Raw genomic sequence first — 25425 nt, forward strand, 5'->3', positions numbered from 1 at the left:
CCAATGTATCCAAAACCACTTTCCTTACTCAGGTTTTGAGCCAGGAATTGAAATTATTTATATGGCATAGCCTTTTCTTTTCCCTGTCCATGAACAGGTAACACTTGCAAAAAAGGCAATATTCTTTGCCATGACTTATCTTGTTCCTAGATTTTTGGAAATCTTCCTGTACTCCACGGACACAATTCCACGGAGCTCACTGGTCCCCCGATGGATAATAGCATTGATATCAGAATCCCTACTTCTATCCTTGCTTCGATTACCTGGTTTGCACTCCTACTAGCTGAGGATCCTGGAAGGCATTTAACTGTTGTGTCCCCCATTGAAATGAGTTCCCAAACTGGTTCCTCTGATGACCAATTCTCCCAGCAGAAGAAGCTTTCTTTTATGACATTTGATCACGTTAAAGAGTTTTCTGGGTTGCATTGGGTGACTACTTCCCTTTCAGACATCACTTTATATTCTATTGCTGGGGCTTCTTTTGTTATGTAAGGCTAACAATGGGGGAGCATGGGTGTCTCTTCATCACAGGCCTTATTCTGCCAGAGCCCACTGTAATCCAATTATACCTGGATAATCCTAAATGTCTGACTCTTCAGTGGGTGAAGCGACAGATATACAGGATGTTGCATAGTTGGGGAAATTGGGTGTCTTTTCATCACAGGTCTTGTTCTATCACTGCCCACTGTAAACCATTTATTCCTGGGTTTCTGAATCCTCTGTAGGAGTTGGAGATATTTTGGATGCTGTAGTGAAGGGAAGGGTTTTGTTTTTTTTTTTTTTAAACCTGGACAATTCCTCATTAAAATGAGTCAGCTCCTTTTTCTTTGCAGGCAAATTGGACAACTCTTAATCCTCCAAATGGTAGACCTTGGGACATGAGCACAATTGTTACACTATATAAAAGACATTGTGCTAATTATGATTGATTATACAACTTGTGAGATTGGTAAGTGAGAGGCAATCTGGGCCAGAGCTACTTACCCAGCTGAATATCTTGGCCAGGTTAGCCCGAGGAATTTATCTGGCTATCTTGCTCAGCTGAATAGTGGCTAATTATTGGCCTCTAGAATCTCAGCGTGTCAAAGTGACGGCTAGCTTCCCGTGAAAGCGTTTGATGGCCAAAGCAGAAGAAATCTGAAACACGTGTTGGGCAGTGGGAAGTATAATTTTTCATAATTTCCATATGATATATAAAGATTTTAATTGCATGCTGGACAATATGATGATAATGTAAGGATGTGGATTCCCGATATATATGGTGGTCCCACTTTTACATTTTATTTGAATTATTAGATGAGGTATGCAATCAAAGCTGGAATGATAAATGAGAGAGAAAAAATGGCCATGGTGGGTATTTTTTTTACATAGAAGAAAAGGAGTGTAGAAGAAGTATCTCGTCTTAGAAGTTAAATCATTTGGCATCTTTATTAAAGGCAAACTCCTGAATCTTCAGATTGATTGTATAATATAGTTAAAAAATGTACCCCCCCCCCCCTTGACACAGACACCATGTTGCGCCCTAAGGGCTGCATCGGAAGGGACGACAAGAATGTGGTTTACGCACTCATAGATATATTGCTTCTCATGACAGGAGTTCATACACTCCATCTCCATGGCCTCTACACTTTGCAATTGGTTTATTTCTATACATGTGGGACCCTAGTTGCTATGAAGAAAAAACACAACCAAGAAACTATTGCAGTATGCCCACAGCCAGAGGGGGAAGTTCCCTCTCATAGTTCTTTTTTGTCTGATTAGTGGAAGGATTGTTGATAGTAGTTGTACCAGTACTGTGGATTCATTGCAGCCTGACATTGCTTATTCAAAGACACCACAGGTCCTATCTTCAGATGTGCAACCTGCACCTGCAGGGCCAACCAGCGGGTCTTGATGCAAGCATTTGCTGTCATGAAATGTGAGCCCTTGGTTGTGACGTGGTTGGTGCAGCTGGCAGGTGAACCCACTAGGCTCACGCCGACAGCAGGTAGATACTCAGCTGGGACGAGGTCTAGGCTTCACCTATACCGGCCCCTGTTCCCCACAAGTTGAGCACTTGGGTTCCAGGGGCTGGCAGGGCTTAGATGAGGATCCCGTAGAGAGCGGGCAGGCAGCAAACCAAAGGGTGGTCGAATCCATGCCAAGGTCAGGGCAGGCAGATATCAAGCAATGTCAAGGTTCAGGCAGCGGTCAGGGCAGGCGGCAATCAGGAAGCGAAGTCAAAACCAAAGCAGAGGTCAGAGCCCGGGAGCCAGAGGACGGACAAGGAAGGGAACAAGGCAAGGAGATCAGGAAGGCAGGAAACTGGAACAGGCAATAAGAGGCAACAGGAACAAGGTAAGAAGGAACTAGAGATGTGATTCTGCCGAACCTTTCGGTTTGGCCTTCGTTATCAGCCCGCTGCGGGAAATTTCGTTTTCCCGTGGTTCGTGCCGATTTTTTTTTTCGGGCTGCCCCGAAACGAAAATCCCAACCCCCCTTCCAAGACTTGCCGAAAGTCCCTGATGGTCCAGCGGGGTCCCGTGAGTGATCTCCCCCTCTCGGGTCGTCGGCTGCCAGTAATCAAAATGGCGCCGGTGGCCCTTTGCCCTTACCATTTGACAAGGGCTGTCGGTGCCATTGGTCGGCCCCTGTCATATGGTAGGAGCAATGGACGGCTAGCACCATCTTAAAAATTGGTGCGGGCCATCTATTGGTCCTACCATGTGACAGGGGCTGACCAATGGCACCGATAGCCCCTGTCACATGGTAAGGGTAAAGGGCCACCAGCGCCTTTTTGATTAGTGGCAGCCAACAGCCCGAGGGGGAGATCGCTCCCAGGACCCCACTGGACCACCAGGTACTTTCGGCAAGTCTTGGAAGGGGGGTTGGGCATGCCTTGGGGGGTCGGGAGGTTGCAATTATTTAAATTTGAAGGGGTGGGTTTGGGGTTTTTATTTTTTTAATGTACCCTTTCTCTCCCCCCCAAAAAAAAATCAATAAGAAAACCACACGAAATTTCATGGGTTTTCCTATCGTTTCGTCAGCCCCACCCCCCCCCCACCCCCCCGAATACAACGAAATAGGAAATATCATCTTGCTTTCCTATTTTGTTGCAAACGAATGCAGATCCCTAGCAGGAACGTGGAGCAACACGCACTGCAAGGCAAGGCAGGATCCCCATTGCTGAGGCATTAGCTATAGCACATCTGGGGTTTAAATGCTCAGCCGCATGACACTGGGGGGAGTGCAGCCGCTGGAGTATCCCGCCGAGGGGCTCTCGTAGGCTGGCGCGTGATGTGTGCACGTACCTAAGAGGGGAGGCTTCGGAGGTGGCGGCGTTCCTGCCGCAGAGTTGCGGCAGTGGCATTGGGTGAGCGCGGGCTGGCTGCAGGACGTCTTGCGGGGACGGTCAGACGTTACGTTCGCATTCTTAGTTTTTGTGATGAGATGGGACGTGGCGGCTTCTTGTTGATTTCTAAAAAGGGTGTTTGTGATGCTTTCAACTAAAGCCTGTCGTTTGTGTGCTTAGAAAACAGATCAGTTCTCCAGCCTAAATACCATAATCACGGAATGAATTGAAATTCGGATCTAAATGATCAATTAGCTAAATGAAGCAAAATGCTCTATGGAAGCCATTAAGCTTACAGCGAGCCGTCCGCCTTTCTGATGACTAATAAAAAAAATAGTGTATTACCTTTTTGGTTAAGCAGGAGATTAATCTTACTTGGATAGAGAACTGTGCTATTCCAGGGCACATCAGTCATTTACGAATCTTGGACAGTCCTATATCGTTAGCAGAACTCTTTGATAAAGTGAATTCAGCATTTGTAATTTTGATAATTTGTCCTTGGGCTCAGTGTCAGAAACTTAGAACCTCACTGAGTGGAAATTTTGCCACAGTTTTATATCATTAGCCCTTTCAGCTGGGCCCCATTGAATAAGACTCCCAATTCAGATATTTTCCAGCTGGCCATGAACTGCAGCCTTGACGTGTGCCCGTCACTTGAATGAACCTTGAAGGTGGCCAGTCCCACGGATCAGTTTGCAGTTTCTGGTGCCCAAAGATGTCCTTCACCTGGTGTCTGTGTGACAGGTAGAGTTACCAAGAGTGTCATGGCCCACTCCAAAGGGATTTGCAACGTATTTATTTTTTTCACAGTTTTTATTACCTGCTTACTGAAACTCGCAGTCATTGTAAGCAAGGAATAACAAAATGATAAACAAAATTGTACGTGGATTATATAAAAAGAAACGAGAGTATATACAATTATCCAAATGCTTGTCTAAGAAGTATGCCGACAGCTGTTACGAAACCTTTGGCAATCGGAGATGTCATGAAGTTCCCCTGATAGTGGTCCACAGCGGGGGACCAACTACAGAAGCAGCGAACATATCTTTTCTAAAGGGGGGTACAACCAGAACGTTGACTCGTCCTTGCGCACTGAACCTCGAGGAGCGTACGGCAAGAGAAGCTCCATCAAATATCGAAGGGCGGCCATTTGTAAAAATGGTAAAAAAAAAAACTTGAGTGACTTTTAAGAGTTCTCTTGTAAAAGGCCCCATATACCCGAGGTGTCTCAGCCGAGTGCAAGCAGCTCTTATTTTGATAATGCCCAGTCATGCGCGTGGGTGTGGGTGCAGGCAGCCAATCGCGCAAAGAAAAAGGAACGGGGTGGTTCGGGCATGCTCGAGAGCGTTCGGTCGGGCCCACCAGTTGCGTGCATGAATTTTGTATTTGAAATCAACGGCCGCAGTGCGCGGCGGGCTGTTAGCTGCGTATATTTACTTCTGCTCTCGATCAGGTGTTGAGTCTGCAGAAATTTCTTCTCAGGCCTAAAATGACAGGTTGTGAGGTTTGAATAAAGTGGGGGGGGTGAGTGCAGGCTGAAGAACCCGAGGGGGGTTGGTAAACTGGTGGACTCGTTGGTCAATCAGAGGTTGTCCTTCACGTGCGGATGTTCTAAAATCCGCTTATGTGCACGCGCTAAAGACAACAAAGCCCTAAGGAAGACATGCAGACCACGTTTGCCTGTGTAACCACTTAAAATTAGGAGCACACATGTACGCGCTAGGTGTATTTTAAATCGTGCACACGCGATTGTGCACGTGATTGAAAATGTGCACATATATGGGCACCCGTGCACTCATTTTAAAATTACCGACCCTAAGAATAATTTTAAAAGAAATTCTCGCCCTAACAGGTAACCAGTGCAAACAAATTCAGAATAGGGGGAAACGCCGATCTTTGTAATCACATGGGGGGGGTTACAAGCTGGGACACCGCATTTTGTAATGGCTGCAGGATTCTGATTTGTTTCTGATTCTCCTACATACAGCAAAAGAACAGTGGAACAGGAGTTTAAAACGGAGACCTCCTTAGCCTGCCCCTGATGATTCTCTGGGATTTCAATGTGTTATTCCCAGGAGATAATTTTATAACTGCCCGCACTGCTATAAAATAGGAGTGTGGAGGCCAAACCATCTCATGTTATGTTGTTTCAAGTCATTTGGTGGCAAATTTCCGTTGTCATTTAGTTTTTTTTCCCAATATATATATATTTGGTTAGTTTTTTTTAATCAGTTTTTTAGGTTTCAGAAATAGTGCACACTATATATTTTTTTTTTTTTTTGCAAATAGTGCCAACTAAAAATGATAGAAGCAAAGCACACAATTTTGTGTTTTCTATCGTTTTTTTTTTTGTTTTTTTTTTTAGAAAATGACATGAAACAAAGGGCATTCCTACTGTAAGGTTATGCAGGTACCTTTTTACCTACAGACTTTACACCGGCTTTCTAGGGTAAGGCACGTGCGTCCTTTTTGCTTTGAAAATTACCCCAGGAAAACTATCTGCACACCTTTCCGGCTGCTAATGTGTGTGCAGAGTTTTGTCAAGAAGAAGGTGCACGCGTTGGTCAAACCTCGCTCCACCTTTGCCCACAAGAATTTCTTTTCACGCTGTGGATAAGAACAGATGCATACAGTTCATATTGTGTACTTTTACCCAGATCCTGGATGGGCGATTTTAAAAGAAAAGAAAAAAAAGTCTATTTCCTTGTGTACAGCACTTTTTTTTTTTTACTTGTGGAAATGGTTTTGAAAATGACCTTTTTGCATGCTCCGTGGGATTCGCCTCTCAGGATGGTTTCTGTCTTTTTTTTTTTTTCCCCCAGAGCTGCAATCTAGTGTTCAATTATGCCGAGCGATATCCACAGGGCCCTGTTCTTGTGTTCTCCTTGGTCCGAACACGATTCGAAGGGAACTACACTTGTATTGTGACCTACGAGGAAAACGGGAAAACGTATAACCTCACCAGAACGAGCGCTGTGAAAGTGATAGGTAAGGAAAAAATTCGCATGAAAGGTACTGTGGCGAGGCTAGTACTCTGCTACAGGCCATGCCACTGCTCGTGGGCCTGTAACACAACATAATGTGGCCAATTTTCAAAGGAGGTAGGCTCCTAACATTTGGTGGTAGGCTCCTAAATTGGCCCTTTTGAAAACTGTACTAGGGCTGAGCGTCTACTTTTAGGCTGCTAGTTTCACTAAGCTAAATTTAGGGGCCTAAACGGTGGATGGGTGGGTGGGCACAGGGGCAGACTTAGGGTGGGGAAACCACGTTCAGAGCCTAGCACTGATTTTCTGCTCTTGCCACCTAACTTAGGACCCGATTTTATAAAGGATTTTCCTATAGACACAGAATGGGAGAAAGTAGGGATGTGCACAATTTTATTTTTTTTTTGGCTTGTTTTCGTTTGTTCGGGGTGGACATTTCGGTCCACTTCCCAAACCCGAAAAGTTTTTCGTTTTTGTTTTCGGGAATGGACCGAAAACCCCCCCCCCCCCAACCCATCCCAACCCTTCAAATTTACTTAATTACAACCCCTCCCACCATCCCGATAACCCCCCAAGACTTACTAAAAGCCCTGGTGGTCCAGCAGGGGTCCCCGGAGCGATCTCTCCCTCTCGGGCCGTCGGCTGCCACTAATCAAAATGGCGCTGGTGGCGCTTTGCCCTTACCATGTGACAGGGGCTACCGGTGCCATTGGTCGGCCCCTGTCACATGGAAGGAGCAATTAGACCACCAGGGCTTTCAGTAAGTCTTGGGGGGGGGGGGATCGGGATGGTGGGAGGAATTGTAATTAAGTAGATTTGAAGGGTTGGTTTGGGTTTTTTGTTTTTTGTTTTTTAAATAATTGTGCCTCCCCCCCCTGTGCTAACTCAAAAAATGAATTTTTCCCGAATTTCGGGAAAAATCCGTTTCGGGATTCGGGTCTCCTGAACCAGGATGAATTGGACAATTTTGTTGAAATTGCCTAATTCGTTCTAAACGAATGCACATCCCTGGGAGAAAGGCCCTTAAGCTCCTAAATGTTAAGTGCAGGAATAGCAGGCATTAAATTTAGGATCCAGATTTTCAGGGTCCAGAAATTATATGAATTTTCAGCTAAAAACTTAGGGCCTGATTTCAAAAGCATTTGGTAGCTTAAAATCGGGATTTACGTGTGTAAATGCACTTTACCCCTGTAAGTGGGCTTTTGAAAATTGCTATTATATCTGCCATTGAATTTGTCCGTAGGTTTTACTCGCATAAGTGCCACTTTACACGGGGCTAAATTTATTTTATTTAAAAACTTTTCTGTACCGTTGCTAAGTTAAATACTGTCGCGACGGTTTACATGTAGGCACATATTTAATGTAGGTGAAAGTGTACTATAGTACATTCTAACAGGTGCCGTCAAAGGTTCGGTTACAATATATCATTAGACATAGTTATTAGCGAAGTAGTTCATGACCAATTGTACCAAGGTACTTACACCGGTAGTTTTATCACACGTAGTATTATAGTTATGTTTTATTGTGGTGTAGAGTTCATAGACTAATCTACTGTACAGTCCTAAGGACTGTGTGTCGGTACCTTTCTCTCTTTTCCTGAAATATTTCTCTGTTCTCTCGTCTCTTTGTAAAATGCTTGTTTAAAAAGCTATGTTTTTATATTTTTCTTGAATGTCTTTAGATCACTTTGTAGCCTGATCTCTGGAGGCATTGTGTTCCAGATTATGGGTCCTGCTAGTGATAGGGCTCTTTCTCTCACTTGCGTCAGTCTTGCTGTTTTAACTGATGGAATGGTTAGGAATGCTTTATTTGCTGATCGGAGGTTCCTGTGTGGAGTGTGTGTGTACCCGTAATGCTGTGTTCATCCAGTCTGATTTCTCATCATAAATTAGTTTGTGAATGATACATAGGGTTTTGTATTTAATTCTGTGTTCAATTGGTAGGCAATGTAACTCTGCTAGGGTTTCAGTTATATGGTCCCTCCTTCTTTTTCCAGTTAGTATTCTCGCTGCTGTGTACTGAAGTATTTGCAGTGGTCTTAATGTCGTATCAGGTAGTCCTAGCATAAGGGCATTGCAGTAGTCCGTGCTGGCTTTTGAAAATTGCTACGATATTAGTTACATTTACACGTGTAAATCCTTTTGAAAATTCACCTGTTAGGCTTTGGCAGAAAATAGGAGCCTAAATTTAGGGGCTCATCTTTTTTTTAATATTGTCCCCCATGTGTCAGGTTATTCCCTTGGTGAGTTACATTATTCCTTCTGCTTTTTTCAAAGCTGTCGTGCAGCTCATGTGCCTGGAGTTTGGTTGGCCATCCAACTTGGGAGGTGGCTGCATGTGTTGTGGTGTTTTTTTTTAATGCTCCGATTATAATGTAAATTGAGATTGCGTTAGCATGAAAAGAGCTTATATACATGCATACTGCTTTTAAGTTTCATTAATAATAATAAGCTGAGATTTAGATTGCACTTCGTATTCAGGATGGCACGTTCACGTCTTCGTAATTACGCCATTAATTTTTATAACCCAATTATAGCTACATCAACAGCGGCACATGGAGATGAAGTGACTTGCCCAAGGGCACATGCTGTGGCAGTGATAGCAGACATTAACGGAGAGGGGGGGGGGACTTCAATAGGTTTCCGTGGTAGCTGGAATCCTCCCTGGACTGCCGGCGTCATAGAACTGAGCTCCCCTCGCAGACCGGCGTGGAAACACGATAGCCAGTGAAACTTGGTAATAGATTCCCTTTAAGATACTTTGCCGGGAGGTGCGACGCTGAAAAGGTGAAATTCTAGCAGGCCGATACGGTAAAGGGCGGCCACGGTTACCCTGTTTCTAACCCGCTTTGTACGCACAATTTGGAGGCGTATGTCTAACCCGCGATTCAGTATCCGGGTTTACGCGTCCTTACCGCTTCTTGAAATCGACGCGTATCCCTTTCCGCCCGCGGCATGTATATGATATGTAAACGATCGGATTAGCTATTCCCTCCGATACAGTAACGTGCGCCCCGATTATCGCCTTTTTAACCAACTGTTTTGCCGCGTCTTTGACCTGCTAATTTACTGCCTACCCTTACCCTGGCATTAGTGTGGTGAACTTAGCCGCCCAGTCCCAAACCAACCCAATCCACAGAAAAAAATGCTTCTCGCACAAGGGGGAAAAATTATTACAAAAAATAAAGCAAGGCGCAGGGCAAAAATAATTTCTGTATTACGCTCTGGCATCGGGGATTGCCAGCTTGACAAGCGTCAGGCAAGCCCCAGCAGAGAGAGACGAAATTTCACAGGCAAACTTTCCCCCGCTCACCTGCCCTGGCGGCGGCCACGCAAGCCCCCAGCAGCAGCAGTAGAAGGGCGTCCATGAGTGCCGGTCTCCCGTGCGGGCGCGCTGACAGCTCTGGAGCAGCCCCAGTCCTCTCTCCCCTCCTCCCGAGGCGCACCGCGGCTTCCCTGCCTCCCGGGGGAAGCCGGCGGCGAGAGCGGCTTCAGCAGCCCCGGGGCGGATCGGGCGCTCCCCATGCGAGGCGGCTTCCAGCAGTCCCCGCCGGCGAAGGTGCATGAATGCATGCCTGTACGCCTATACGTCCAATTTGGGCGCTCAAGGCAGTGAAGGTGCATGAGAGCACGCCGTAACCTGAGCACCTGGCTGGACGTCCGAGGTCACGGCGTGCGCTCATGGGGTCCTGGAAAAACTCTTCCAATTTCAGGAGTCGCCGTGTGTTAAACTCCGCAGCTGCTAAAGAGAAACCTTCGAGGTGGGCGCCACAGTCTAGTGGTGGGGGGGGCCTGCATCACAGCCGCGCCGTAAGGAAGGAAGAAGCAGATGTCATTTGGAAAGGGGCCCCTGCAGGCCTGACGGTGGGGGGAGGGGCAGTGCAGGGGCCGCAGCGCCGCACCGGAAGCCGTCCGAAGACGCTGCTTGGGAGTCTTCAGGAGAGTTTGGAGGTAGTAAAACGCCTGCGAGCAGAGAAGCCAGATTTTTGTCGGTGTTGCGAGCTGCTGTCATTTGATGCGGCTGGGTCCAAGGTTTTTAGTATCGAGCCTTCCAGTTTCAAGTTCCGGCAGTCACTGCCGGGGTTCGAAGGGGTCCGGCGTTCTCTGCCTCGCCCTTCTGAAGGCTTCCGATGGCGTGCACATTTTATTTTTAGAGCTGAGTGGCGCCCGGGAAGATTGCACGTCCCCTGCTGCCCATAAGATAATTCATTTCCTGCTCAGCTCCAATCTCCCGGCCCTGACGGGGTTCGCTCTTGTGGTTAAGGCACAGAAAGGGGTTACCACCGGGTCATCTCACAGAGGCCGAACGAGCCCTGCTTTTGTACCCTCTGGTTTTGTAGAGCGATGTGGGCCTGCTTTCTGTTGGGAAATCGGATCTGCGTCTCCACGAATGCAGGGGGGGATAGACCCACCCAGGGGGTTGATCAGCCCTGGGCACGTGAGCTGCGTGTCTAAGCTTCGGCGGAGCACTGGCTGCTTGGTGCTTCAGACACGGAGTCCGCAGGACCCAGGTGGGCTTCTTACATGAAGCTGCAGACAGCTTTCAGTGCAATGGCTGCATACGTTTGTTGGAAATTGCCTTATCTGGGGAAAGCAACATGAGAAAAATTCCAGGTTTTGCAGCTTGGGGGGGGGGGGGCTGGTTAATTGTACCGAAGGGCTAGTGATGTTGTTTGAAGACTTGCTGCCTTATAAATCTTTGAACGCTTGCTTGTACATTTAAGCTAAGCAGAGCTGAGAGAGAGAGGGCAGTGCATGGGCCAGATTTTCCTCAGCAGTGCCAAACTGACTGGCAGCAGGATGGGAGTAAAATTAGAAATCCTGGCCAAGCCAGCTGTGACCCCCTCCCCCGAAGCCTGTCGGCTCCGTCGTGGCAGTGCCCTGTTGCTACCCTGTGAGAAACTGAGTTTTGATATCCGAGCCCGGCTTCCACCCAGCCAGACTAAGGATGGTGCGGAGGCATCCGGGGGTGGGGGGGATAGCCGTGGTGAGACCGAGGGTGCCCACGCACTGAATCCTGATAGGACCCCTGGCCAAGGACTGTTGCTGTGAAGGCTGAGCTAGATTGGGGTGGGGGAGTGATATTAAAAAAAAAAACAAAAAAAAACTGAGAGGAAACCTGGGGTTAGTGGTGAACGAAAGCCCTTGGTTGTCCTAGCTCTGACGGAGGCCAGTTCTAGAAGGAGCTGGAAACCCAGATTAGCAGGAGAAAAATACGGTGCCAAAAACATATAAATTAAAAAACCTGAAGACAAGGCGACATTCGCCCTTATGCTTTTTTTTTTGCTAAATAATATATGAGAAGCGTAGATCAGGGAGACGAGCTTTGCTGTAACTTGCCCCGCTGCTGCTTTTCTTTCGGTACAATAGAAGTTTATTGGTATCGAGCTGCATTAATCTCCCTCCCTGTTAACTGCCCGTTTCTCTTTTGTTGCGCTGGAAGTTGTGTCCTGTGGTCTAGTCAGGTTTCTGGTTTTAGCCTTTTGTCTGTCGGGGGTGGGGCTGCAGGGACGTGTGACGACCGTCCCTGGATCGCTAAATGGTTCTTCTTTCCCTGGAACGCAGCCTCCCTCTTCCTGACCCCCTTCTCCCCCCACCCCGCAACCCAGTCTAATGAGTTTGGGCCTGCCTTTAACAAGAATAAAAACTGCACGACTACACCTCAGTCGCTGGAACTCGCCTCATTATTGTCGTTCATGTGTTGTGGGCTTTCGCTTTTTTTTTTTCTTCTTTTTTTGTTCAAAGGTATTTTATGTTAGATATACTTTTTTTTTTTTTTTATGTCAAACAGCCCTTACTAAAACCGTCCTCACTGGAGGGCAGGGGGTGAAAGGACCGTGTGTACTTGTTACCTTAAGCGCACGGACTGTCTCTTTTTTTTTTTTTTTTAAACTTATTCCTGGAGCAAAGTATCGGGCCGATACAGTAAAAAAAAAAAACGCGGGAGAGCGAGTGACCGCCCGCTCTCCCAGCGCGCACACAGGACACTCTCCGGTGCGCACAATACAGTAAAAAAAAAATGTATTTAAATTAGGCCCTGCGTCCCTAGCGCCTCTTTTCGGACAGGAGCGGCGGCTGTCAGCGGGTTTGACAGCCGACGCTCAATTTTTCCGGCGTCGGTTCTCAAACCCGCTGGCAGCCACAGGTTTGGAAACCGGACGCCGGCAAAATTGAGCTTCCGGCTTTCAAGCCGCGGGCCTGTTTCAAAATTTATTATTTTTTTTTTTTTAAACTTTCGGGATCTCCGACTTAATATTAAGTTGGAGGGTGCACAGAAAAGCAGTTTTTGCTGCTTTTCTTTGCACTTTCCTGGTGCCCGGAGAAATTAGCGCCTACCTTTGGGTAGGCGCTAATTTCTTAGAGTAAAATGTACGGCTTGGCTGCACATTTTACTTTCTGTATCGTGCGAGAATACCTAATAGCGCCTGCAACATGCATTTGCATGTTGCGGGCGCTATTAGGTTTGGGGGGGGTTGGACGCACGTTTTGGGCGCGCTATTACCCCTTACTGAAAAAGGGGTGATGCTAGCGCGTCGAAAACGTGCGTCCAAATGCCGTGTAACAGTGCTCTCCGTCGGAGTGCATTGTACCGTATCGGCCTGTGAGTGAGGTCACCTGCACCTGCTTTTCCCTGAAGCCAGCTTAGAATCCTTCTGTTCTTGCTTTAATAATTTTCCCACTCTTCTCCCACCCACCCTGTGTCATGTGGTTGTAGAACAGGGTGAAGTAAACAGATGTATAGACTCTTGTTTCTCACTCTGGGTTATGTTTTGGGAGATTGCATGTGTCTCTCAAAACATTCTTTCCATGGTGCAGACGAGAAGGGTATAACTAACCGAGGCATGGGTGAGAGAGAGGGGGAAAGCCTCCCCAACGTTCAGAAGTGACAGAGCCTTGCTACGTTCCTGGGCCCTTTTAACAACAGTAAGGAAAGTATTGCGCTGCATTATTATTATAACCATTGCCTTTGCTATATCTGTGCATTATCTCTGCTGCATTGCTTTCTGAAGCGTAAAGGAGTAGCTAATAAACCTATTTCTGGATTCTGATGGGGGGTGTGTGTGAGGGTGGTGGTTTGTGTCTTAGGGGTTGCAATGTCTCCAGGGAAGTGGCCTGGGGGGGGGGGGGGATACTGGCCTTGGGTCTTACCACACCCACACAGCGAGCCTGTGAGAAACACCCTCTGCAAACCCCCAGGGCCATGGGGGAGCAAGGAAGGGCCTACAAGCTTTCTGGTTGCTCTCGCAGGAAAAGCTGGATGCTGCCAAGAAAGCTGCAGGCCTGTTTATTTCTCCTGGCTTGGGCTGGGGTTTTATATAGAGGAGGACGAAGGTGAACCCCGATGCACTTGGGCTTTTGCTGAAATATAGGGGAGGAGCGGGTGAGGAGTAGGATTGGGAAGTGGCAGCATTTGCAGTGTTAGAGGTGGTGGGCAGTTATTTACTTTCGGATGGGAGGAAGGATCCTGCAGTGGGGGGCTGTTAGGGTCCCCTCCCCCCCCCCCCCCCCCCCGGCATAACTCTTTCTTTTAGTCAGGAGGAACAGTAGATTTAGTGGGGGATTGTCGGCAGTATTTTCCTTTGGCACGGAGGGAGGGGAGGGGGGATGCCACAGCTGGGCTGGCAGCTCTTCCCCCCCCCCCCCCCCTAGTTCCCTCTAGGCCGGGCAGGTGAGTGATGGCTCCTACATTTCAGATCATCGCTTGCAGGTTTTACATGGTCGCTCGCGTGCTTATTCACCGCTTCTGGTCTGATGCTTTATACAGAAATGAAATAACGCTGGCACTCAAAAATTGTTGATTTAAAAGAAATTGTTACTCAAAAAAAAAAAAAATGTGCACGCAGCTACTCACTCCTTGGAAACCTGCCACCCCAGCGAAACCTGCTCTTGGCTGGAGGGAGGAGACCAGGAGAGGGGTTATCGGGGACCCTCATTATTTTAAATCTGGGCTGGAGGATGCTTTGCTGCCAGACAGTCTTTGTTTTTACTTAACTGATTGTTGCTGATTTTAGTGCTAACTGGCTAACTTTATTTTGTTTACTTATGTTGTTTATTTTTTAAAATATCCAGTCACACTAAATGTAGTTGGTCAAATTTTGATTGGCTGGACATTCAGTCTAAGATAAATTTTGCTGGTTATCTTACTCTCTCAGCAGGTCTTTAATTATTGACCTCAATATGCCTAGAATTTTTCGGCCAGATTTTTTTATTCCCCTGCGCGTGTAAAAAAAACAGGGGGCTGTTTAACCATCCTCATGCCTAATGGATAGGCAAGGTGTTTTTTTTTCTTCAAATGCTTCATCCTTTATTTTTTTTTTTTTAATGTATGTTGTGTGTTTGTGGCCAACCAATTTCTGTTCCAAATAGTTTCAGGCTTATCAAGCTTTTGTTTTGTGTAAAGTTGATGTTCACTTTTGTGATGGGGGTCATAGAAAAGGTTTTCCTTCTGACAACTTTCCCATGCAGATCATTATGTAAGCAACACTGTATAATGGATATGTGGACAGTTACTCCAGTGTCAGCTAAACTTTTTAGTAGGTCATTTCCCAGTGTGTTTTTATTTTGCAGATCTATCTAGTTTTCGTCAGTTATTTCAGAAATTTTTCTTGGCCTTCCAGATCTTGCCTTGATTTCAAAAGTTCCCTTTCTTAACAATGTTTCTGACAGTTGAAATTGCTATCTGGAAGCATTTGGAGATATTTTTTTTTTTTATAACCTTCTGCTTTGAGTTAATTTTTCTTCATTTGTAAATACTAAGACATCTGCTTTGAGGAGCCTATGGTTATTGGAAGTAGACAGAACAACAAGATCACAATCCAAGAAGGGTCAGCGTATTTGTTCAACCATAGAATTGTCTTCATCTGACTAACTGAAGGCCTAATGAGTCAATCAGTTTTTGGGTCTTGTTAATACATTTTTTAAAATAGGAGTAATGAATCAACTGGAAGGATGTCTAAACTTTTGCATGTCATTCACTTTTTTTTTTTATTTTCAGTCCGTTAAAATCAGCAAATAGTAATTTTGCATTAAATATTGCAGAAGAATGTCTTGTTTAACTTTGTACCATGTAGAGGTTGTCAGTTTCTGTTCACTTAGAGATTCATTGAAAAATACAATTTGACCTGCCTAAACTTTCGTACATTAGGATAGGCATTGTCTATCTTATGCCCTGATTAATTTTTACTGTATAATAACTGAACATGTTAAAGTATTTTCCAACCAATAACTCAACATAGTAATAGTAGATGGCAATCTTAATGTTTTTTTATGCAATGAATTTTTTTTTTGGTATGTCATAGCATAGAAGGTCTATTTTCAGTACTTTATAGAGGGGAGCAGACATTCTTAAATGACATGAAAACATCAGTGCTATTAGTTATATTATTTTGTGCATTTCACCTCTGAAAAGATGCAAGCAAAAAAAAGGAAATTTTGTTTTTTGTGTCACTGTGGCACGTTAAAGCATTTTAGCATGTGTTAAAAGTACGCGCACGCTATCTACATAGGAAAAGATAATGATAAATATAAGTTCGAAATGACATGATAAACACAATTCATTTCCGTTTGAGGTGTGAGAACTGCATGTGTAGACGCGATTCTGCCTCCTTCAGTCATTCAGTGAATGTGGCGGAAAACACAATGTCTAAATAAATAAATAATGGGCTTTGAAAAGAGCGGGTGACTTTCTGTTGACAGGGAGAGTCGCACCTTCCTCACCCCACCCCATCCCAGACTCCCCTTCAGAATATTTTAGAACCAAACCAGGAGGGGGAAAAAAAACAAGAGAATGAACAGAAAAAAATATGCAAACAGGCACCCGATTAGAACTTATTATTTTGGCCTTGTTCCCGCTTTAATGTTCCATACAGAAGCCGTGGGTGGAATTACCCTGGTATTTTGAAGCAACAGCACCAGCTAGATTGTTCTATATTTGAATTTGCTGGAGTCTGAGCTCTCAGGCTGCCTTTTTTTTTTTTTTTGAAACATATAGAAACATAGAAACGACGGCAGAAGAAGACCAAATGGCCCATCTAGTCTGCCCAGCAAGCTTCACACATATTTTCTCTCATACTTATCTGTTTCTCTTAGCTAACAGTCATTGTTCCTGACATTTTTCCTTTCTTTACTGTACCAATATATTTTAATTCTTACATCTTTATGATTTGAGTTAAAGCACACCCCCACTGCTGTGAAACACCACCTCCTTAACGTACAGTTCAGCTCACTGTGCTGTATTTATATTTTATGTGTATCAGAGTGATGCTTTCATGCGTTTTGATGAAGATTCGCTCTTATCTATGCTGTATTCATGCTTTATATGTATCACCGTGATGTCTGCATGGCAAGTACCTGGCAGCATCCCAAGGGGTAGGTAGATTCCATGCTGCTTATCCCAGGAACAAGCAGTGGATTTCTGCAACTGCACCTTAATAATGGTTTATGGACTTTTTCCTCCAGGAACTTGTCCAAACCAATTTTAAACGCAGCTACACTAACAGCTTTCACCACATCCTCTGGCAACAAATTCCAGAGCTTAATTATCAGTTGAGTAAAAACATATTTTCTCTTATTATTTTTAAATGTATTACCCAGTAACTTCATTGTGTGTCCCTGTGAGGCACTGCCCCTAGGGTTCCCCTGTTTACCTGTGCAGGACCAGGCTAGACGCCTGGTCCACCTTAAATCCACTAAAGAGAGTATGCTCTATGGGTAGGATCCTGTGGGACAGGTGAATGAGAGACTGGGGAAAAAGAGCTGGGATCCAGGTGGTGATAGCCAGACCAAGCCCAGGTCTCCGGGTGGAAGGCAGCTCCTGTATCGCAATACTGTCCAAACACTGAGCTGAGATGAAGCAGTACAAGCTGAGAGTAGAGAGAGTACACTGTCTGAAGGTAAAGGCAGTCCTCTGTGGTGTATATGATTGAAGGTGTGAATAAAGATTATGTTTTAAGAGAGGTTGGAGTCAGACTAGTTCATGTCTCAAGGCCTATGGGAATCACTGCTCGTTCCCACAGACCCTTGGTCTTTGTACTTTTCGAAAGAGTAGATAACTGATTAACATTTACTCATTATTTTATAGACCTCTATCATATCTCCCCTCAGTCGTCACTTCTCCAAGCTGAAGAGTCCTAACTTATTTTGCCTTTCCTCCTAGGGGACTCGTTCCATCTGCTTTATCATTTTGGTTGTCCTTCTCTGTACCTTTTCTAATTCTGCTATATATATTTTTTTTTAAGACGTGGTGACCAGAGCTACACACAGTACTCAAGATGAGGTAGCACCATGGAGCGATAGACATTATGATATTCTCTGTTTTATTCTCCATTCCTTTCCTAATAATCCTTAGCATTCTGTGTGTGTATGATATATGAACACAAGATGAGGTCGCACCATGGAGTGATACAGAGGCATTATGATATTCTCTGTTTTATTCTCCATTCCTTTCCTAATAATCCCCAGCATTCTGTGTGTGTATGATATATGAACACAAGATGAGGATGCACCATGGAGCGATACAGAGGCATTATGATATTCTCTGTTTTATTCTCCATCCCTTTCCTAATGATATATTCCTATATGATATATGATATATTTCAAGCAATACTGTTTTCAAAGATTGACTATTGCAACGCTCTTCTACTCGGTCTCCCCGCCTCTTCGACCAAACCTCTACAGATGCTGCAAAACGCAGCGGCCAGGATCCTTACAAACACACGGCGCAAGGACCACATCACACCTATCCTAAAAATCTTACATTGGCTCCCTATTCAACATAGAATACTGTTCAAAGCTCTCACTATCATCCACAAATCGGTCTACCAACAATCCTCTCTCCAACTCACCTTCCCTCTGGAACTACATACATCATCAAGACCGATAAGAACTGCCTACAAAAGTAAGCTCATGGCCCCTTCCAACAAATCATCAGTTCACAACTCCATCCACAAGCGAGCATTTTCGACAGCAGGTCCCCCTACATTGGAATTCGCTTCCTCAAGACTTACGCCAGGAACAATGCCATTTAACCTTCAGAAAAAAACTTAAAACCTGGCTGTTCACACAAGCCTATCGTTGAAGGATTCCATTTTAACCAACTCTCTCCCAACCTTTTTCCCTTCTCCCCCCGCAACCTCAACCCACCCTTTCCCCTCACCCCCGCCACTCCTCCCATTTGACATACCATGTATATTTCAGCTGTATATATTTCCATATATATATATTTCCATGTATATTTCCGCTGATTATAATCCATGTTTCTGTACTACTAATTTATTGTTTTATGTTAATTTATAGTTTGGAATTTTTGTTAACTTATTGTTTGATTACTTAATTCTGTCCTATCTTCCGACATCCCTGTTTTAATGTAACTTCTCATTTCCACTTATATGTTAATTGGTTTTTTTCCCCTTGTTCTAATGTAAACCGGTACGATAAGACCTGGTCTTGAGTGTCGGTATAGTAAAAAGAAGTTAAATAAATAAATATGAACACAAGATGAGGATGCACCATGGAGCGATACAGAGGCATTATGATATTCTCTGTTTTATTCTCCATTCCTTTCCTAATAATCCCCGGCATTCTGTTTGTGTATGATATATGAACACAAGATGAGGATACACCATGGAGTGATACAGAGGCATTAGTATATTCTCTGTTTTATTCTCCAGTCCTTTCCTAATAATCCCCAGCATTCTGTTTGTGTATGATATATGAACACAAGATGAGGATACACCATGGAGTGATACAGAAGCATTAGGATATTCTCTGTTTTATTCTCCATTCCTTTCCTAATAACCCCTAGCATTCTGTTTTCTGCTCATTCTCAGCAGCAGCAGCAGCCAGGAAAGTAGATTTCAACGTCTTTTCAACAATGACCCCTAGATCCTTTTCCTGAGTGGTGACTCCTAATGTGGCACCTTGCATTTTGGAGCTATAATTTGGGCTACTCAAGTGTATCTCTTTGCCCTTGTTCACATTAAATTTCATTTGTCATTTGCATGCCCAGTTTCCAGTTTTGCAAGGTCCTCTTGCAGTTTCTTACAATTTTCTTGTGATTTAACAACTTTGAATAATTTTGTGTCACCAGCAAATGTATTCACCTCCCTTGTTCCCATTTCTAGGTCATTTATAAATATATTAAAAAGCATTGGTCCCAACAGATCCCTGGGGCACTCACTATTCACCTTTCTCCATTGGTAAAATTCACCATTTAGCCCTACTCTCTGTTTCCTGTCTTTTAACCAGTTTGCAATCCACAATAGGACACTGCCCCATCCCATGACTTTTTAATTTCCTGAGAAGATTCTCTCATGAGGAACTTTGTCAAATGCTTTCTGGAAATCCAGATGCACTATATCAGGGGTGGCCAACCTTTCACCCACCAAGAGCCACAAAACCAGAATTCCCAGTAGCAGTGAGCTGCTGTACATTTCAGGATTTGGGGGGTGGGGGTGGGTATAGGCGAGGGGGAAAAGCCTGTCCCTGAAAGAAAAGGCCAACTCTCTCCCTCCCAGACACAAAGGGGCCGATGCAATAAAGTGCACTCAGCCTAGCGCACAGCTTCGATTGGACGCGCTAGTCTAACTCCCGATGCAATAAGGGGATTAGCGCATCCACATAAAAGCAGGGGAGTAGCTTGCTTGTTATGGCGGTTACTACCCCAAACCAAATAAACCTGATACTTCACTTTCAATGCATATCCAGCAAAGCTCTCTGCTTCAATGGCAGGGGGAATGAAAAAAAGATGATTTATATTCAGACAACTACCAACAAGGACTGAATTGCACAGTCTGGGTAAAAAAAATAAGCATGGGTGTAGCTTGCTTGTTACGGCGGTTACTACCCCAAACCACTTAGATGCAGCTCCAGCACTGCTATCTACATCGATGGTGGGGGTGGAAGGGAAATAGAACCAAAAATTTACTTAAAAGGGACAAGAGTAACAGAAAAGCATGAAAAAAATAAGTGTGAAGCTTGCTGGGCAGACTGGATGGACCGTTTGGTCTTCTGCTGTCATTTCTATGTTTCTATATGTTAAAACGCGCGGAGCTAATAGTGCTCATCACATGTAAATGCCATGTAGATAAGGCTATATTAGCTATTGCCCCCCACCCCCGTGGTGAAAATCACAGCTCGGCTAACGCATCCTTGTTAACACATCAAATTTTAATGCCAGCCCCGCAGCTGGGTTTGTCATACCGCGAGTCAAGGGCCCGTTAGCCGAGCAGCGATTTTCTGCTTCCTCCTACTGGCTGCCCGCCCGGTTGGTAAAACCCAGAAGAGACCAGATTACCCCCAGTACTGCGTGCGCTGCATTCGCTTCCTGTTCGCAGCAAGAATCAGGTGTAATGTTTTTTTTAAACCTGCTGTGAAAATGTTCACGTTTCGCGAGACGGCTGAAATCTTTGCTGCGGAGTCCGCTTACGACTCCGTCCCTGCTCTGAGCGTGGGCGCTCTTTTTTTGTCGCTGCAGGGGATTTCGCTCGCCAGCTTTTCTTTTGTGGGGGGGCGAGAAAACGGACACGCGTATGTACGTCCGTTTTTTTCCAAATCCGCACACTGCCATCTCTTGGGTGCCTGATGCAGCGCGTGTCAGAGAGAGACGCCATCGATCCTCAACGTGTCCTTTTTAGTGCCGCAACTCATTATGATAATAGTGCATCAGGTGTACAGGAGAGAGGGGTTTGTGGGCGCATCAGGAAAACAGGCGCTCAGTACGAGCTCCCATTTTATTGTGCGTCACATTGCATCAGCGTTAGACACACACACACCCATACGCAGTCCATCCACTTTATCTCTCTCTCCCAGACACAAATACACACGTTTGCTGGAGTAGGTGGCTACGTGCTGCCAAAAGGCAAACAACAGTGTGTGATGACGCCTTCTCTGCCAGAGTTTCCCAGCATTTTGCGGTGCAGAACCGATGAGGAGGCCGAGACCATGACGTGACGATGGTAAAACCCTGCCTTGGCAGGAACTGAAATCTGCCCGTCACCACCCGAGGTGCTCGGAGTAGATGCCTTGCCGTACCTGACCTTCGCTGTCACAGTAACTCACGGTGGAGGGAACGGGAGCAGTGTGACGACGGTGTCCCCAGGGACCACTGGTGCACTGGGCATGTCATGGTGATGGGTGGCGTTCCATGGTGTCACCCTCTGAGAACGCTCCCAAGAGGCTGGGCGTGATGGTACAGGCTGATCCTTTGGAAACACAAGCTTTTTCTATATCTATGTAGCAGTTTTTAGTATCTACCATTACTTCTTCTGTGCAATCTGATCGATTGTATTTGTTCTATCCTCCTATTGCTCATATAAACTCACTTTCGTAAATACCTGGAACCGTGATGTACTGAATCAAAGTCTGTGTCTGTGTGTGGCTCTTTGTGTAGGGGGATAAGCTCCTGGGTTCGAGCCCCCAGGTATAATCCCAGTAATTGTGTGTGTTTATGTGGGATAAGCCCCTCAGGTAGCCCGCAGTGTAGACCTTGGCGAGATTAGCCTCCCCCCCAGGTCAGAGCTCCTGGGCAAAATCCCAATGTGGGTCTGAACCCGTAACACCCAGACATAGACTGGGCAAACTGGTGCGCTGCTTGGGAAAACTGGTAATTTCCTTCACAAGCTGACCAGTCCTAAGGGAATAACTGTGACTAACGTTTCCTCACATAACTGCTTAAAATTAGGTGCACTAGGTGTATTTTATCTAACACGCGTGCACTCGTGCGGATGACTTAAAATTCCAGCGCACGTGTGCTCGCGCCCGCTCACTAACGAGTGAATAGGGATAGAGGCGTAGCCTACTGGTTAGAGCGGTGGGCCGAGAAGCAGGGAAGCCAGGGATCCAATTCTCCTGGTGACCTTGGCTACGTCACTTCACCCTCCGTTGCCTCGGATACAAACGTGCTGGCTCATTTTCAAAGGACATTGTGAATGTAACATTTTTATCGCCGCAATTTTCAAAAGCCCATTTACCTGCGTTTATGTGAGTAAAACCTACTGACAATTCAATAGCATACATTGCAGCAATTTTTTAATTATATTTAATATTTCCCTGCACTGTCTTTAAATTACATGTTTGCCTGTGATGAGAGCAAGTGGGGTACTAATCAGGCTTACGCTGGAATTGGGGTCAAGGTGGCAGCCAATCTGCTCAATACTTCCGTGCCGCAGCAATTTAACAGGCAGGAAAGACTTTCCATTCTGTTGAACAACTGATTCCATATGGCCAAGGTAGTTGAATTAATGAGCTGGCTTTTATTACTTTGTCGGGCAAGTGAAAAAAAAAAAAAAAAAAGGGCCATTGATTACCAATGTAATTAGTGTGAGCAAAGGTCCCTGAGGATTTTATTTTCTCCTCTGCAGGTTCTTCTGCCAATGAAAATCCGCCAACAATGTTGGCGCCCAACAATATGACAACCTACGAGTTTGAAGCAGGTAAAGCACAGGGACAGGGGAGGCCTTTTCTAATGTGGAAACATTTTGTGCAGTAATGCCGGAGCTGCTGAATCAGGGTTTTGCTTGATGTGATAATTTTACCATCCGGGGTGACAATAGTCCTTAGGGGAGGGTCATGCAGGTCATGCGGGGCGTGACAGATGGGCCTATAAAATTACACGCGCGTGCACTGTGTGCTCGTACTTTCATGCACATAGGGAAGGGGTGATCCGGGGCGGGAGTCTGGGTAGGGCTGGCACTTTATGCAGTTTTTTTTCACGTTAAAAGTGTGCGTGTAAATTCTCTCAGCAAAACTAGGCGCGCCAAATAGCAGGATGTAATTGTGCGCGCAGAGTTGTGCCAGGCTAATTTTCAATACACTATCCTCATTCAACCCCTCTCTGAATTGTTATTAGTACATTTCTGCGGGATTTAGGTTTTTTTATATATATTTTATTTATTTATTTATTTTTATCTTTTTATTTACTTCACCAATATTTATTCTTATTTTTTCCCCAAAAAATTTTTTAAAGATGGAAGTGGAAGTCTCATACAACGACCCTTTCAATCAACTTCAAATCCATTGAGTTAATGTTGGTCTTTGGTTTATATATTTAATCATTGACATTCCACCATACCATCCTATTTTTTTTTTATTCAAAACCCAAAATACATCCCACTCACTTCATTTTTTCATTTAAATATTGTTATGCAATTAGTTAGTTAAAAATATTTTCCGTCTTTCACTTAGCTTATTGTTGTAACTATGTTAATTGTCCTCCCAACATGGCCATGTTTCGAAATATCCAGATTTCTTCTTCAGGGGAAACTGGCAGGGTTCGACACTGCCAGTTTGACGAGGAATCGCAATGCAGTGGGAGCAAAAATAAAAAAAATGGTATTTAAAGAGTGTTGCATTGCTGAAAAACGTTTGGCTTAGAAACTGAATCCATGTATTGTGTCCCATCAAACAGTGTCTGTCCACTGTTGGGTAATCCGTCCCTTATTTCTGGTAGAGGCAGGTAAAGCATTTGCTTGGGGAAAGCTGAAGGCTTGGGATAATGGTTATAGTGACTCTCCATTCCCATGCATCTTCTGAAAAGAGTCCTAGCAATACAACAAAATATAATATTGATGAAATGTAAAATAATAAAAATTGCAAAAATACAATTAAATTGCATTAAATACAAAAACAATCTTAACAGTATCACACCAATCTCCATTCAGTACCCTAATCCCAATATCGCATTCTGTCTGAGTGGCAGGGCATTAACAGTCCTATCCCCCAAATTCACATATCCTGTCACTCCCTCTGAAGGAGCCTCCCAAAGTGTCACAGGCAGGTGCAGACCTGCTCCTTGCTGACCTTTAATTAGTTGCTGTGGATGGCATTGGCAGGAGGGGGCTGCAGGTGAACCCTGGTGTAATAATAATTTCCAATTATCCTCCTTAGGACAGGAAGCTCAGCTCCCCTGTGAGGTTTTCTTCCCTTTCGTGAAAGGCTCCCGCACTGACGTTTGGTGGACCATTGATGGAAAAAATGTAGATGACATCGCAGACCCAAAGATCAATATCACAGAAAGGTAACTGTTTCTCTTATCCCTCCGCAGTTAGGGGGGGACCGGCTTATCCTCCCACTCTTTCCGTTCCTGAGTGAGGAGGAAGGATCATATCACCCAGCAGGGGCTCCCGTAGAGCTTGATTGCTGGAGAATCCTTCCTCTAGTTACTGACGATTATCTTTAGAGTTCTGTATGCGTGATGGGCTTCTTTAATGGGAAAGGGATTCTTTTCGAGAGATTTCTAGCCCCGAGACGTTCTAAGGTTCTAGATTTCAGTGTTCTCTTTTTCCCCCGACTACCTTCTCCTCCCTCATGCTCCGCATTTCTTACTTGGGGGTAGCAAGGACACTGCAGGAAGGCAGACCAGCACTTGCCTGTTAAAGGGGTCCGCTCAGGATCATGCCCTTCCTCTCCCGGACAGGCATAACCTTATTGCAAATCCAATAGCGCAGGGACAGCCAACAAGAAGCAGTGAAACCGCACGCATGGCCCTGCCGCCTGCCTGGATCCCCCACAGGGCTCCATAGCCTATGCCATGGCTGCTGTTTAGCAGATCGCACTCTACGAAGTTCCCAGCTCAGCCTGCTCCCATTGTTGCCAGTGGACCCGCCCACTCAGATGTCATCGCGGTGCCACCTAAAGGGCGAGCCACTGCCGGGGTCACACCGGGAGAAAGAGTGGGTTTTACTGGCGCTGGCTCGGAATTGGGCCTCAGAGGGTAGTTGTTTTGATATCACGAGAGGGGTCAGCGAGCTAGCCAGTGTGAGTGGGGGAGCAGGTATGGTCTGCACGGGGAGATTACACTGCTTGACAGTAAACTTTAAACCGGTACTCGGGCACACTTTAGCATACGGGCAACAGTGCGCACCCAGATACGTGGCCATTTTATAACTTGGGGGCGCACGTTGTAAAATATCTGGCCGCGTGCACAGGAGCACCCAGTTTTAAGTGGGCGTACACCTAGGCCACAAATCCAGATTCTATCATGTAAAACAGGCATGCATCCACGCTAGCGCCAGTTTCACCAGTTCATCCACCAACATCTCCTGATTTTGGCACGTGCCGGGCTTTTAAAATTCACCTGTATGGGGCAGAAACAGAGTGAAAGCCTGGGGATTTG

General features: G+C 45.4%; 1 protein-coding gene across 4 annotated transcripts in view; it reads left to right on the top strand.

Annotated features, from left to right (window-relative positions):
• Nucleotides 1-25425, top strand: part of IL1RAP (interleukin 1 receptor accessory protein) — a 136116-nt gene that overhangs the window by 65127 nt on the left and 45564 nt on the right. For all 4 annotated transcript variants that reach the window (XM_029615978.1, XM_029615981.1, XM_029615979.1 and 1 more), the window contains 3 exons: nucleotides 6154-6319; nucleotides 22673-22744; nucleotides 24198-24327. In XM_029615978.1, the coding sequence (XP_029471838.1) occupies nucleotides 6154-6319; nucleotides 22673-22744; nucleotides 24198-24327 (368 nt within the window). The remainder of the gene's footprint in view (nucleotides 1-6153; nucleotides 6320-22672; nucleotides 22745-24197; nucleotides 24328-25425) is intronic.

Source organism: Rhinatrema bivittatum, chromosome 9, assembly GCF_901001135.1.
Source record: "Rhinatrema bivittatum chromosome 9, aRhiBiv1.1, whole genome shotgun sequence".
NCBI classification, from domain to species: domain Eukaryota; kingdom Metazoa; phylum Chordata; class Amphibia; order Gymnophiona; family Rhinatrematidae; genus Rhinatrema; species Rhinatrema bivittatum.